The sequence below is a fragment of the Trachemys scripta genome, chromosome 17, assembly GCF_013100865.1.
Source record: "Trachemys scripta elegans isolate TJP31775 chromosome 17, CAS_Tse_1.0, whole genome shotgun sequence".
Classification (NCBI taxonomy): Eukaryota; Metazoa; Chordata; order Testudines; family Emydidae; genus Trachemys; species Trachemys scripta.
In genome coordinates this window covers 13,124,935-13,140,576 of record NC_048314.1, presented here as the reverse complement: position 1 = coordinate 13,140,576, position 15,642 = coordinate 13,124,935, and the positions used below count along the sequence as shown (strand labels likewise).

The window sequence follows — 15,642 nt, the reverse complement described above, 5'->3', positions numbered from 1 at the left end:
CTCTGGTTATACGGTGAAGTAGAAGATAACATTTGTTCTAATCCCTCTGTTGTGGTTTTAATGGTCTCCTGAGCAACTCCTTGGGCTTTTAAACAAAGGGACGTATGTGGCAGAGAAAACAGATGCCAGTGCTCTCTTGGCGTTTAACTTTGACAGAGAGCAGCTGAGACTTCACCATTCCCTATGCCAGCTGTCCCCACGGAGGATGCATGGTCCTGCTTATAGTTGAGTATGGCCCTTTCACTGGTCTTTTACACCAGAGGAAGGCCTCTACTCTTGTTTTCCATCATCAGACAATAGATATTTCTTCATGTCCCTGCCTGAGTTAGTTTTGTCAGGTCAGGCAGCTGTTCCAATGCATTATGCAGGCTCATAGCTACCTCCTTTCTAACATGACAGCTGGAATCCCAGTAAGTGACTGCTACTCATGCATGGTTTTTCAACAGATTTATTTTAAATGAAAAACAATGAACAGTTTGGAGGAGGCAGAATGTTTGACTGTAAATCTGTATCTTGGTCCAACTCTATCCTGGGCAGGATAGGAACAGAGGTAATAGCACTGGCTCCTTCTCAACCAGACTGTAGGTTGCTCTAATGCTATACTGAAGAGACCTTCCTGCAGCAACTGGCCTGAGAGTTCCTGGAGCACTTTTTGCCTTGACCCAAATCTGTTTGCTCAGATGGAGCTCACACTGTTTCCTCTTACTGGATGCTGGGGAGCCAGCTGCTACGCAGTGAAAGGGCAAAGAGTGCTGTGCTGGTCAGTGATAGCAGAGCTTCAGGAAGGAGATTCCTATGAATTATTTCCAACCCCCAGCAGCATTTAATTGTGATACAGTAAGCTGCATCTGAGACACTGAATTGGAATGGAAACTGGCTCTACCGGGACAACAGGTTCCCAGCAGTGTCCTACCAGAACGACAACCTCCAATATATAATATGCAAGAGGTGCAAGAGCTCAACACCTCAGCTGGGACACACTCATCCCAGCAATGTAATACCGCACAAGACCAATACCTGGTACTTAAAACTATTAGTTAATGCCTAGTCTCCCTGCGAGGTAGGAATCACCATTTTTATATCTGGAAAGACTGACATGGGTGGCTCCTAATTCTTCCCTGGCAGGATGCAAGTAATTGCCATTGAATCAAAGGGAGTGACCTGGTATTCTGTGGTGAAGAAATGTCCAGGGAGGCTAAGGGCCTGGCTCAAGGTCACACCCCAAGTCATGGGCAAAGCTGGTAGCAGAAATCACACACTCCTTTCCCCCTTATGCTAATGCACTCAGGGATACTGCAGTTGGAATCTTACCTATGAGTACCTATTCACAGTGAAAGAAAACCTGAGAAAAGTTGGTTCTTAACATTTACCCCAGAGATTTAAGATGAGACTCTGGTCAATCTGTTTAGAATGTTCACAGGGCAGTGTGGCAGGCTCTAGGACATTGGGGCCTTCATACTGAGATTCACATTAAAATACATGTTTAAAAATGCCATTAAAAAAGCACTAGAGGGTGAGACTCCCTTGTCTGCAGCCTGGGGAAGATCATTCATTGGAGCTAGGCCAGAGAATCTTGACAGCTGCCCAGAGAGTAACGGGGAAGATCTGCACAGTTCCAGCTATCAAAGGGAGGTGGCAGTAGCCAAGAACCCTTCCCAGCCACTGATACATCCCAGCCTCTTCCCCTTTGGACTCCACATACACATCACGGTGGTATTCGTGGCTGTTCTGTGTTCACCCTCCATCAGGGCAAAGAACAGATTGATAAAGTGCTTAGAATCAGGTCAGTGTGCCCTTTGTTCCCAAGACTGCATCCGGCAGTCTCTGCCTGAGGGCTGGAGGCTGCACTTGTCCTATCAGAGTTCCACAATCTGTTGCTCTTCATGGTCATCCCTGTTGTATTGGGCACAGCAACTTTAAGTATTCTTAAACTCTGCTCCTCTGAATCTGAGCAAGTATATGGGTAAACTTATCCTCCAAGGACTGCTTACCAGCTCCTCAACTGTGCGCTACCTTGGAGAAAGAGTCCTTCTCTCAGGTTAGGAGAAGAAGGTGACGCGAGAGGCCACCGTTTTGCAGCCTGTTGATGAGAACACTCTCTCCTCCTCTGGGAAGTAGGGGATGCTGTCAGCAACTGCCTGAATGATGTCCTGGTGTACCGTTAAGCCTTGCTGGGTGAGTTCATTCACCACACACTGTTTCACGTGGTGTTGCTTCAGTGGGAGAAAGGGCACAAGGAGATCAATGAGGTGCTCCTCGATGATTCCAGACTTCCAAAACCCATCTGCAGGAGAAAAAGGGGAGGCAAAGAGCTTTATCTTCAGAGTCTCTCTCAGTTCTATGGAATTCAACCCTGTTAGCATAAGAGATGCCCCCACCCTCTAGGAGGAATCGGCTATCAAAGCCAGCACCACCAGAGTTGGTTTCCAGGAAGTCATAATTAGAGCCTTGTGTGGATACAAAAATTTGGATTTGCATCCAATCCAGAAGCCACAAAGATGGTAAACCATGCGACTGCATCCGGAAATGCAGATATCTGTGGCTATAAAGTGGATATCCACAGATTTGCAGGGCTCTAGTCATAGTACCCAGAAGAGACAACAGATCAGATTCAACTGAGGGAGCTGGATCCATCTGTCGTCCACTAATAGTAGTCAAGTCCAGTGTTCTCCAAATACATGGTTCTTAACAGCTGTACTGATACTTCAGATATACCAACCTATGTTATGCCCAATCCCAAGAATTGCCAAGCAGGGAAATAAAGGAAATCTCTACGTACTCAGTACCTCTCAGGATCAGGCCCTTAATAATTAGCTTCTTACTGGGCCCCACTACCCTATCTGCCTCCTATTCAGTCGTGGGTGCCCCTTCTCCCAGTGGAACTCTGTTAAGTATGGTAATGTTTCTGTAGGTTTGACCAGCAGAACCACTCCTTTCATCTGCCAAAGCAATTCATCCAGGTCCTAACTCCACCTCAGGCTTCTCCCTGAAAACTGATAATAGCTTGACACATATCTGTAAAACACTGTATAAATATCATTGGCTTATTTGAAATAGGGTATGGCTCCCCCTGCTGGTGAGCATGCTCACTGAAAAGCATTTCCCAGTTGATGGAAAGACTTACTATTGGGATTTTCAAACACAGCTTCTGAAACTGCAGATTCCAGATCTTGCAGGCTGATCTCTTCCCGGTCCTTGCGGGCATACCAGAGATCCAGCACCATTCGATTAATTTGTTCACCTCCTCCGTTGCTGAGCAAGACCAAGACAAGAAATTACCAGAAAGTTATCCCATGACATCAATATTGTACTCAGTGGCAGTGCCTCATTCTGCAGTGAGTATGGAAGCAGCCTTAGTTGGCCTATGAAGACTGCTACAGAGGTTGCCAAATAGTGGAAAAGACAAAGCACTATGAGACTATGTACCTTTGCAGACTGAAATGAGTTGAGATCTCATGGATCTGACACACAATACCTGCTCTGGGTGATTAAAATAGGGAGGAACTTACCAACATTTGACCAAATTAGTAGCAATGCATTAGAATTATTCCCAACCCAGTTATACTTGCTGCAGAGGGAGCTCTCTTACCTTATGAAAATGAAGATCGCTTTTCTGTAGTTGGTTCCATACACAACCCAGGAGGGTCCAAGGAATGGTATAATCACATCGATCAGACCTGGGTGCATCTTATCCATCTCATCAAAGAGAAACACGGATCGGCCACAGTTTGTCAAATTCCCCTGGATCCAACTCTTCAGATTTTCCTGGAAAACCAAACCCAACCAACCAAGCCAGTTAGGACCATGAACTTGTTAGAAGAGCTTGAGCTACCAAAGAGCTAAGCTTACATGAGAACTACATTAGCCTGGGCTAATAATGCCAGAAATAGCAACCTCCAAAAGCTGTTGTTCCTTAGAACAGCACTTGTGATGCTCTCCCTGGAAAGAAGGATTCACTTTGTACATTGCAAGACTGACTACCATTGATGAAGGTTCCCTGGTAAACTGTTTTGCTCTTAATTCAACCTGGTGAATTTTGCCTAATTTAATATAGTCTTACTAATACAAATCCATTTAAAGAAGAAATATTGAGTGGATTAAACGGCAATTCAAGAGCTCCACAAGTTTAATAGTCAGACCCCAAAAGTTACTGAACATGTACTCGCTCTCCCTTCACTCTATGCTGAGACCAGCCATTAGTATGGACGCGTAGGAAAATATACTTTAACCAACTTGAGTTCTGGTGTAAGCAGGTGAGACTCTTCTGATATCCGTTGCAGATGTTTACACCACCAAGGCTGCAGCTGGTCCAATATTTATACCAGTCCATATTTTAATGTACAGACTTTCTGCTGGAATGCATTAGTCTTCACTGAAGTGCTTTTTCCAACAGAGGATTTTAACAAGTTTTTCTTTAGATTCTGGGCAATGCCAAGGTTAATGGGAGTACAATCAAGTAGTTAGAGCAGAGGGCTGGTAATCAGGAGCCTAGGTTGTATGGCCACTTCTTCCACTGACTTGCTGTGTAGCCTTGGGCAAGTCACTTGCCCTAGCTATATCTCAGTTTTCCCATCTGAAAAGCTGAGATAGTATCCCACAGGCTTAATTAGTGTTTGGAAAGCACTGGAACAGTTTCAGATAAGAGGTGCTATAAAAATTGCACTTTACAGTATGTGTTGGAAGGTAGGAGAAGAGTCTCAATACTTATCCAGTGGCCGACTAGATAATCATAAGAGGAAATAAGTCTTGTAATTTAGCTTTCAGAGGCAGCCTCCACTCTTACCTTGTACTGCTCGATCTGTTCAGCGTGGGGAAAGTGCACTATTGGGGAGAACTGGTGGACATATGGACTGCGGAGCCCATCTTGGAACAAGTAGCGGACCAGCATGGAGCTCACGTAGGTTTTGCCTGTGCCAGTCCAGCCATGGAAGGACATCACCAGAGGTTTGACAGGATCATGATTCTGTAAAAACTCTTTCACTCCTTTCACCACCAATTGCCTCACTAGGTGCTGCCCAACGAGGTTCAGGGCCAAGTCACACTCCAGACCTGGAATGAATCCAAAACAAGATTTAGAATATGTTGAATTAAGAGATGGAAGTTATTTGGGCTGTTATTTGAAGCCATCTCTGCCCTCTCCCCTCAGATGCTGGGTTGGGGGATATTTCTTTCTTTGGGATAACTTCAGTTGGCTCAGGACCTGTCTACACTTAGAAATATACTTCTTTTACTTTACCAGTATAGTAAAAACAGTGTGGATGCATTTTTATCAACATAAAAGTGCTCCAGGAACTGAAAAGTTATACTGGTGTTAAGGCACTTTTATAGCAGTGTAATTGCATTCACACTATAGCTTTTACTGGTATAACTAGTTTAAGCAACAACAAAAATCACACCCCTAACCAACAGTTACATACTGGTAAAACTTGTAAGTGTAGGCCAGGCCTCACAATGGTAGTAAGAAGTCTAACTGGGAGTAATGGGATGCAGTTAAGAAAAGGAAATTCTATGATGAATTTCAGGGGATATTGGGTGGAGGAAAGGTCTCTAGAGGGAAGCTCCATTACTTTAGACATTTGAAAGAAGAGTGAACAGAAACACTGAACAGACTGGAAGGAACGGTCCAGGGAGCAGGGTCCCTATTCAATGCCCGTTGAAGTAGATGGGCATCTTTCTAACAGGCTTTGGATCAGGCTCTGGTCAACACAAAACGGCAACTCTCTGAACATCTGTATTGCTGTGGCCCTGAAGGAACTGGTTTTAGTGTGAGACCTTAGAGAAGGGCATCCTTCCACTTCCTCTCTAGGGATGCTCTCAAAAGGAGCAGCACGTCACAATCATCCAATAGCCACATCTGGCCCGACCCCTGAGATCTCGCCCTCTGCATCTGTGCTGGGGCCCTGCTGATCTCGTGTCTCCCCAGGATGCGAGTCACCCTGTAACGGGGGCTCACCGAGCAGCAATCAAATGCACGTTATTCTTCATACAGGCTCCTTAAATGTACAGCACTAGAGCGCTCAGGGGAGGGGTGCGTGAAAAGATCCCCTGCAGCCGGGTGTGCACCCCGGGGGACGGGTCAGGGCAGCCAACACCCCGCCGCTGGAGGAACCATCCTCCCCTGGCCCCTCAGGGACCCCCAAGGGCGGCCCCTCAGTCAGGGATGACCCGCTCCTCAGCTCCCCCGATCCACCCCCTTCCCTAGCTGCTCAGGAGCCCCTGCCCCCTCCCCCTACAGAGATCCTCCCCGGCTCCCCCCCCCCCCCCCGGGACCTCCTCCCCCCGGCTCTCCCTGCCCCCCCCCGATCCCCTCCCCTTTCCTCGTCCCCCCATCCCCTCCCACCGACTCTCCCTGTCCCCCGGACCCCCTCCCCCGGCTCTCCCTGCCCCCCATCCTCTCCCCTCGATCCCCTCCCTGCTCCCCCGGACCCCCTCCCCCGGCTCTCCCTGCTCCCCCGGACCCCCTCCCCCGGCTCTCCCTGCTCCCCCGGACCCCTCCCCCGGCTCTCCCTGCCGCCCCCGGCTCTTCCCTCAGGCGCGCCGCGGAGTCCCGGCGCCCCCCGCTCACCGCGCACGTCGGGCCGGAAGTCGCACTCGCAGGCGGCCGAGAAGCTGCAGCGCAGGGCGCGCAGGTCCCAGGGGGCGGCCGAGCCCGCGGTCCCCAGCAGCAGCAGGAGCCGGAGCAGCCCAGAGCCGCCCCCCATCCCGCCGCGCGCCGCCTCCCGTCCCGGACCACAGGTCCCAGCCTGCCCCGCGCGGGGCCCGGCTCCAGGCAGGGCGGGAAGCGACCGCCAGAGCCGCGGCTGCCTCGGCGCTCAGGGGGAGGAGCCAAAGCGGGCGGGGTGGGGCCTGAATGCAGGGAGGGGCGGGGCACCTTGGGGGGGTGGGGGGCAGTGACCAGGGTCCTCGGGGTACAGGGCCCAGGGGGAAGATTCCTCCCGTGGGGCTACCCAGTGCATGGCTGGGTTTAGGGCAGTCGTTCTCACACTTCCTATTGGCGACCCCGTTCACACAGCCCGCACAGGGCTGACAGACAGCTCGTGACACCCACCTAGTAACCTTGCGATCCCCTGAGGGGGCGTGACGCCCAGTTTGAGAACCCCCTGATTTCGTGTCTGGTGTCCACACTGCATCCCAAATGAGCAACTTCAATTCCCACAGGTGCCCAGCAGAGCTCTGCCTCTACCCCCGAAAGTGTAAACCACAGCGGAGGGAGAGCATTGCAGCAGGGTGGCTTGGTACCAGATCTGGGCATTTCTGGGATCAGCCTGATTTTGGAGTGGTCCAAATGGCTCAGGCCTGGCTCATGGGGTCTCAAAATAACTGGGAGCCCAGGTCACGTTGCCCTCTTCAGTCAGTGTTGGGATGCATGTGTTTGCCCCGCCAGACAAACTTGCATTTGTGGGAACCTAAGGCAAGGGCAAGGAGAGAGGTTTTCACCTGACATTTGAAATGAGATGGAGCAGCGATGAGGGGATGAGCTAGAGAGAAGTCACTCCACATGATAGAAGCCGTACAGGGGGAACCAGCACCTGCTGCTCTCATGGATGGGTGCAGCTAACAGAGTCTTCCAAGACATGCATTCGGCATAGCACAGTGAGGATCTCACTTAAACTCACACCTGGTGATTAGTACATGGGTAAATTTGCTATTTCGGGGTATGGGAGCACTCCTGGGGGCCCCCATTTTCATCCTCTCATTTTGCCTTGTGCACCTGGGCATTGCAAACAGGTTCCCTTTAACAAAAAAGAGTTTGAAGCAGCTCTCTCTGGAGCCTGTCCATCCGCCCCCCTCCCAGCACTGAACAGAGGAGGTTGCTGGGAAGATCGCTGAGCATGCCCCTCTTGACTTAGGACCGAGTATAGTCACTCCTCAGCGCTTGCAAGCCTGCTGGTTTGGGGCAGGAGAGGACTCTAAGGACCTGAGCTCAGGCGGATGGCTGGCAGTGTCAGGCTGTTGCCTTTTTAGCAGCGAGCTTTTACTGGTAAATTACCCCCTCCCCCTGCTGCCACCCCCCCACAAGACACTTTGACAGTTATTTGCAGTGTTGTTGTAGCCATGTTGGTCCCAGGGTATGAGGCTGTGTCTACACTAGAGACCTTACAGGGGCACAGCAGTACTGATGCACATGCGCTGCTGTAAGATCTCTCCTGTAGCCGCTCTATACCGATGGGAGAGGACATAATTAAACCACCCCCAGCGAGCGGCGGTAGCTATCTCAGCGGGAGAAGCTGTGTGCTGTGCACATTACCATTTATGCTGGTGAAAATTATGTTGCTCAGGGGTGTGTTTTTTTAAAACCCCTGAGCGCCATAAGTTTTGCCGCCATAAGTGGTAATGTAGATATGAGAGAGACAAGGTAGGTGATGTAAAAGATACTATTGCCTCACCTGAGTGCTGTGCACACAGGCATGTATGTTGGTTTAACTTATGTTGCTCAGGGCGGTAGTTTATTCATATCCCTAAGCGACATAAATTATACCAGCATAGGCTGTAGTGATAAGACACTTTGAGTTACGCAACTCTAAAAGCACCACGGGGTGGCGCCTTCTCACTAAATCAGTAGCTCTCCAATTTTTTCCAAAAGATGCAGCACATATTGTCTCTTGGCTTCCTCCTCTCCCTGCACAACCTCATGGATCTTCTTCCATTCCTTTCGCAATCACAGCCGCAGCATTCCAGCAGCAGCCACAGCAATTCCAATGGGATAACAGAATTCCCCAAACCCTCGGTTTTGAGTGGTTTTACTTTGTCGGCTTTGGAGCCCATAGTCCAATCATCAGCCAGAGCAGGCTGGTGTGGTCACCAGAATTACAGCAAAGCAAAAAAATGTACAAGCCCATCAGGAGTTCTAAGTTCTGGAGAGGTTTTTACCCTGCAGTTGGCTGAAAATGCCAGACTCAGAGGATGGCTGGGTGATAACCAGCAATGATCATTTATGAACGGATGGGTAGACAGCTTGTTCTGGTGTAAAGCAAAGAAGATGAAAAGGTGGGTAGGTTTTTAGAGCTAGGTGCTGATGACACCCTCAGGTGTCTGTTACATGCTACATGTTGTTGCATTCAGGGCTGAGTGGGTTAGTCCCAGCCCTACAGACTGGGCTACTGTTTGATAATCTTTTGAAGCCCTTAGTGGACCTCAAACTCTGGGGACCATCTGAGTTTGAACATAAGCTGATGAGTCGTCCCCACTAGGCAACAAACGCATTATCAGAAGAAGACCCCTGAACTTTTGAAGGTATGTGAATGCATTGTCCTCAGAAGGAGCTCTGCTGTGCCTAGGATACATCGCAGATCATTTCCCCCATCGTCTTTGAAAGGCATGTGAAATGCTTCCCAAACAGCTCTCCAGCCTCGAAGGATACTCAAGGAGCAGCACTTCACAGTCATCCAATAGCCAAATACAGCCATGAGTACAGAAAGCCCCTAGTTTGAACAGTGGTAGTACCAGCCTTAGGAGGCAATCAGACAAGAGTACCTGACAGCAGGCTTGAAACAAGACCTGAATTAATTGGATGAAATTTGAGACTATCTTTGTAGAAGTACAGAAGCACTGCTCCACTGGTATAGAGCATGGTGAGAGAGAGGGAGCATATGTGGGACTTATTCAAGTCTGGCCTGAAACATCTAACCCTCTATCTTGGTGCTACTCCTGATGGGAAAGGATTAAATGGACTCTGCTGACTCATTGTTGCTGGTGGCTCATTGCCCCATTTGGATAAGGGGGTGGGAGTGACCTTTTGGGGAGACAGGATCTAGGGTGTGGGCTGAACAGTTCTGAAGGAGGAACCTTAGGAGCAGCCAAGTACAGTGAGAAGGCTTGATGTGAACTCTGTTACGCACTGGGGTGAGGTTTTGACTCTACATAGTGTTTAGACATTTTAGGTTGCAAGCAGACTCCTTACAACCAGGGCAACATTATCCTTTTCCCTCTATAGTTGGCTTGTCTGTTAAGATTGCATTAGCCAAATTAGGACTTAATGGGTCAACTTAACTCCATTGAGTCAACTGGAGTTACACCAGGAGGGAACAGCAAGAACAAGGTCAGCTTCACTACGTTCCTGCCTCCATCAGGTGCAATTACTATTACTTAATATGTTCTCAAGCTATTCCCAATGCGACTGTTCTATTTGTATGCCCCAGGTGCATTAAATTTCTAAAGTAATGCCAACAAAAGAAGAAACACCATTGATGCTTGGGGCACAATGCATAGACACCACCGACACTTGGGGCGTCAGTACAAACGCACCTTGAATGGTACGAGCTTGTGTCCCTATAGAAAAGTATTTTAAAATGTTCTCCAAAGATGTGAGTCCATTGAGGAAGAGCATAAAAGTTTATTGTATGTAAGAACCAAAAACAACAACAAAAATACCCCACTTCCCCCATGATCTATGTACACTTATTTACAAGACGAAATGACGCGAGCATAATTATTTACAAGAACGCCCTCACAAGTCTGTACATCAAGAAGTAAATGTGAAATTTATTTACAGGTAGAATTAAGAGGCCTCAGACAAGACAGAGAAAAGATAAAATATCTGAGGCCAACAGGCTGTACGAGTGGGGGCGGCACTGGGTGATCATAGCAACTGGACCCCACGTGGCTGAGAACCAGCAAGGCTGAATGAAGAACACAACGGTAATGAGATACCTTGTGATTGCAGGGCCAGAGGAGGTGGATTTCTGGCTTCACAGGCATCTTTGTGTAGATCAGCTGGGATGCACACACTGGCCTAAACTACAGCTGAGAATCAGCAGGAGGTATCATGGCTGGGAGTGATCAGCGCTCTCCTTCCTCCACAAATGTGCCGCTCAAAACATTTGCACCGGGACTGCCCAGGGAATTTCGATAGGATGTTAGTGGGGAGGGTCCGTTAGTGAGATTCCACTATTGATTTGTATTGGTGGTTGAGGAGGGGAGGTCACTGCTTTGGGTGGAAGTTAAAATGCAGCCTCCTGTAGTTTGCATGTGCGGAGCACGGATGGATCTATATCATAATAGCTGTTCTGGGCTCCCTCCCCCATCAGTCTGGGCATGCTGGAACTTTTCAGAAGGTTTCTCTTCTCCAGAGAGCTACAGCTGTACCCATCCCAATGCCGTGATTTCACTCCTGGTCAGTTCTTTCCTTTGCAGATGTTAAATGCCAGCTTTCTTCCTCACGCCCTCGCGCCTGGCTGGCTCCCCTTCTGGGTCTGTGGTACCCACAGCTTCCTAGCCCCCATGGCTGCATGAGGAGTGGGCTGGCTTGCAGACTGGGGACCTGGTTACTTGGCCTCTTGAAGGACTGATTGGTGCCACCCTCCCTCTGTGAGTTTAACTCCGAGTCCCACGTCGGTTACAGTTCACTGAACCGCACAGAGGGCTCCAGCTTGTGGGACAATGCGGTGAGGACCTTGTCGAATTTCTCGTAGCGTTCCCGCTGGCTGCTCTCAGCGCCGCGGCTGCCCCACAGGAGACGCATCTGGAACTCAGTGCTGAAGATCTCAAGGAGCTCAGCCTTGCCCTGGAATCCTGCAAAGGACACAAGACCCAAGAGCGTCAGAGAGAAGCCAGCCCACCAGGGGACAAGCTCACCACAAGTATGCTCTGAACCACCCTAGCCTAAATGGAGCAGCAGGAATTCCTCTGCCCTTCCAGCTCTCCGGGAGAAGCAAACTGGCCTGGGACCATGAGCTCAAGAGAGCACATTGGTAAAACGGGTTATTCCAGGAGCAGGGTTGGGAGGCTGATGGTTCAGCCACACAATGCCGGTCTCTATCCTGGAGAGAGATTGGCTGAAACATGGACCTTCTTACTAATAGTCCTGCAATAAGCTACGAGTTATTATCCAGTCCAAGGCCTTAATGACGCTCTGTTCAAAGTCCCTTCAAACACAATGGGCCAGATTCTGACCTGACTTGCAATTCAGGGTGACCAGATGTCCTGATTTTATAGGGACAGTCCCGCTATTCGGGGCTTTTTCTTATACAGGTGCCTATTACCCCCTACCCCGATTTTTCACACTTTCTATCTGGTCACCCTACTTGCAGCTCACGATTGCTGGGAACCGCTGTGTAACCAGCTTAGGAGAATCTAGGGGGAAGCATTGGGGGTGTGATGGGTGTTTACCCCATGGAGGCAATGAAAGAGTTAATGTGGCTTGGAGAGGCCAATTATGCTACCTGGCTGCACCTGGAGGGTGGGCCAGGCATATCTGATGATGAAGCCCAGCTGGGTGGTACTACAAAGACAGGAAGTCTGCAGCAGAAGGTGTTGCAGGAAGAGACAGTGAAGAACTCTGCAGTCACTCCCTGGGACCAGAGAGTTTTGGGAGGGTCAAGGAGGAACCCAGAGGCAGAATTGGCCCTGGGATCCTCTCCTGAGTAGAGAAGTCTAGCAGGAAGCCAGGAGTTACACAGAACAGCCATTGGGGATGGAGCAGGCTCTGGTGGTGAGGAGCCCTGAAGATAGGGCAGAATCTGGACTTCCAAGGAGAGAGCCCAGGGAGGTGTTAAACTGAGGAGCAGAGAAGGATGAAAGGTCAAGCCCAAGGACAGCAGAAGTGGGTTTCCATTTGTACTTCGATTTTGTTGGGGGATTCCAGCGGGAGCCCTGTATGGCCTGGCCCTGAGAGAAAAGTAAACCCGGAGAGGCTGTGGGAGGGGCCAGCTGATAGGCTACAGTAGGAAGGGAGGCAGCAGAAAGGAGTCTGACAGAGCAGACCTTGGCTGCTGGTTATAGAGTCTCTTGGACTGGAACGCAGACTAGAGGGAGGGCCTGGAGTCCCTACCAGTCCCTGGGGAAGGTGGTGTGAGGCCCATTAGATGGGGATAAGGACAGTGGAGAGCCCTAAGAGAAGGGTGTGAGGACCTGGGACTGAAGAGCTTTTGTCAGGATGCTGGACTGTTGTTGAACTTTCTGTTATGCTGGATGGGGTGAAACTGACCTGGCTGGAGCTCTGAGTTGGGAGAGGAGATAGATCACTGCAGGTGGTGCTGATGAGAACCTTTTATGCCATACCCAGCCACAAGGGGGTGCTCCAGTGGTGAGTTTCCTTTTCCACAGGGGTAAATGTAGACCACTTATTTACTGCCAGCAACCTGGCATCCCCACTTCTGTACAGGAGAACGGCCCCAGTTCTGACAGCGGGGCACCCTCTGTGGTGTGGAACCAACTCCACAGGGATGGGAAGAGGAAGATCTAGTGTTGTGTGGACCTTCCCCTTGCCAGTGGGATATCTGGTGCAGCCTGGAGGGGCTCTTTGGCCCAAAATGAGTTGGATATCACAGATCAGATTCAATGCTTCCTTACCCTGAAGCTTCACCTCTGCGTTGGTATGGTACAGTCCCCCGTGATGCGCCACCATCCGCGCTGCTTCCAGGTGGGCCATGACAACCTCCACGCCATTGTCCGTGTTTTCCCAGGGCTCAGGGCTGTCCAGGAGCGCAGCATCCCGCTCCAGGAGTGTAATAAGGGGCACAATATGAGGGAAGGTGGTGTTGGTCAGCGGAGGGCCTTCTGCGAGAGAACAAGAACACACCCACATCCTGAATTCCCTGGCTACTGCCTGATGTTTCAAGAGCCAAAGGGGCCACTTCATACGCTCACCCTCAAAGTTTGTCATGGTGAGAGGTGCAAGACTGAGAGCACTGTGGACCGGTGCCCTCCAGATAGCTACAGAACAGGTACAGTCTGGGCAAGATTCCCCCAAACAGGCACTTCCCAACATGCCCCAGTCTTTACCCCAGAGAGGAGGGAGACCCTCCCAGGAGCAAGAGGGCAGTCCAGTCCTTGGTCTCTCACTACCAACAAGGGGGTCAGTTAGTACCAGTTATGGCAGTTTGTGTGATGTGGACAACTCTCCTCTACAGACAGGTCTGGGACAGTCAACTCATTTCACCTAGGTCACTAAACAGAAGAGGCAGGACTGGTTGAAACGGGGAGGCAGGCGTTCCGGAGCACACGGGTTGTGGACAAGTGAACAGCTGGATTCCATTAGCTTGGGGTTGCAGCTTCTGCAGGGTCTTGCACCTTCTGCATCCTAGCAGCAGTGTGCAAACGCTGACTGTAATGCCCTTGGCCTTGCTAGGCAGGGGGAAGCTCATGGAGGAGGAAGGATGAACAGATCACAGGCAGCAATCCCACCCTGGCAGTCCCAGTGGCGTTTGGTGGCCCATGACTTCAGAGGTCTTGGAAGGAGCTGCTGCTGCCACAGGGTGGAGTTAGGTCCCAAGGGGAGGGGAGGAGTAGAGCCACCAGGGACAGGAATGGGGAAGAGGGGGCAAGGGGAGGGTTGAGTGGGGTAGGAGGGATGTTTTGGGTGACTGGCAGAGAGGCCATGGTGTTGGGGGCTGCCCCTTTCCAGGGGACTCTCACTATGGAAATACCCATCAGGATGACGAAGAGTCTGGCAGGAAGCCAGGTGGATGTAACTGGACACACCCGTTTCCCCTCACTCGTTCAGTGGATGATATGGGAAAATGGGACAGGGGCTAGCCCATCCAGAGCTCCGGGGAATTGTACGGACCTTTGAGAGGGCGATTCAGAGCAGAGCACAGGGGAAAGAGAAATGCCAGGCAAACGACTCTTCCTCCCCGTTACCTTTTCCTTCATTCAGGCTCTTCAGGAAGGGCTTTAGCTTCTTCTCATAGAGGATGGCCCCCTCGGTGTGCCGCTGGCGCAGCGCCATCCAGGTGTGCTCTAGCCGCGAGATCTGGAAGCAGCAGCAAAGGAGGGGTCTGACCACAGGACTGGCAGCAACATGCTCTCAGCTCTACAGGAACTGTCCCACTAACGCACTGGGATTCCGACTCTCATGAGGGACCAGCAGCACCAGCTAGAGCTGGGGACAGACTAATTCTGGGTGGATCTGCCAAAGCACCTCAGTCCTGAGCTGCAGCCTTCCTGCTATTCCAATCCAAGGACACCCAGGCAGCTCAGCTAACACGCCTCACTCCTACCCTGCCACACCTCCTCCTGCGCCCATCTAGGATCCCCCACAGCTTTGCTATAAACCTCGGCCCTAACTTGCAGCCTCCCCTCCCGGTCCCCTCTGCGGACTCCCTTAGTTGTGCCAGCTCTCTGGGCATCTCTAAGCTTGACCGTGCAGCAGTGGTGAGAAACTTGAGAGCTCATCAAAAGAATTTTTGCTTTGCTGGTATTTTGTCCTTCCTCCGTGGCTGGTGATGGACAGCGAGAGAGATGGGGAGGGCAGGGAGCAGCTCCAGCTCCTTTGAACTAGGGGAAAGTGAGTTCCCAGCCGGGCTTGATTTAAAGTTGAATTCTATCTTCTGAAGGGAGCAGCTTGGATTGCGAGATGCTGGAGCCTTAAAGCAGCGATTGTATCATATTGGACGGCGACTTCATTTCCTCCGAATAATACAGCCCGGCAAAGAATACCAAATCATGGCTGTATGGGACCGGGCCATTTTCGGGGGTTGGGGATGTTCCCATCCTCGCCATTTCCCTATAGCTCTTTTCTACTCTGCTTCAAGCACTGTTCTGAGTTATACCCAGGATGAACTGGACCCCGTGTCCCACACAATATTCTCTCTCCACTCTTCCCCCACCCCAACGTGCTGGCGTTTGGAGCTCCAGGAGCCTGAGGGATGCAGTGAGGTGTGTGTGATTTGGGGAGCGGGGGTGGGAGAAGGGGCCAGGCTG

General features: G+C 50.7%; 2 protein-coding genes across 5 annotated transcripts in view; both read right to left on the bottom strand.

Annotated features, from left to right (window-relative positions):
- Positions 1–432: 432 nt before the first annotated feature.
- TOR2A (torsin family 2 member A) lies at positions 433–6,792 on the bottom strand. Its single transcript, XM_034793640.1, has 5 exons — positions 6,566–6,792; positions 4,784–5,049; positions 3,590–3,765; positions 3,125–3,252; positions 433–2,284 (listed from the first exon to the last, which is right to left on the bottom strand). The coding sequence occupies exons 1-5, from the start codon at positions 6,699–6,701 to the stop codon at positions 2,040–2,042; spliced, it is 951 nt and encodes a 316-aa protein (XP_034649531.1). The 5' UTR covers positions 6,702–6,792; the 3' UTR covers positions 433–2,039.
- Positions 6,793–10,313: 3,521 nt separating this feature from the next.
- The window catches only part of SH2D3C (SH2 domain containing 3C), a 55,150-nt gene continuing 49,821 nt past the window's right edge, over positions 10,314–15,642 (bottom strand). For 2 of the 4 annotated variants that reach the window (XM_034793790.1, XM_034793791.1), the window contains 3 exons: positions 14,581–14,692; positions 13,291–13,497; positions 11,336–11,511 (listed from right to left, as the gene is read on the bottom strand). In XM_034793790.1, coding sequence (XP_034649681.1) covers positions 11,336–11,511; positions 13,291–13,497; positions 14,581–14,692 — 495 coding nt within the window. Of the gene's footprint in view, positions 11,512–13,290; positions 13,498–14,506; positions 14,693–15,642 lie in introns of those variants that run through there. The other 2 variants (XM_034793788.1, XM_034793789.1) reach the window with 2 other exon arrangements.

Coding starts and splice junctions, on each gene's coding strand:
- TOR2A (XM_034793640.1), bottom strand. CDS start 6,701: ATGGGGGGCGGCTCTGGGCTGCTCCGGCTCCTGCTGCTGCTGGGGACC. Junction 3,253..3,589: donor GCGATCTTCATTTTCATAAG/GTAAGAGAGCTC, acceptor GGTCTTGCTCAG/CAACGGAGGAGGTGAACAAA. Junction 2,285..3,124: donor TGTGTTTGAAAATCCCAATA/GTAAGTCTTTCC, acceptor TTTCTCCTGCAG/ATGGGTTTTGGAAGTCTGGA.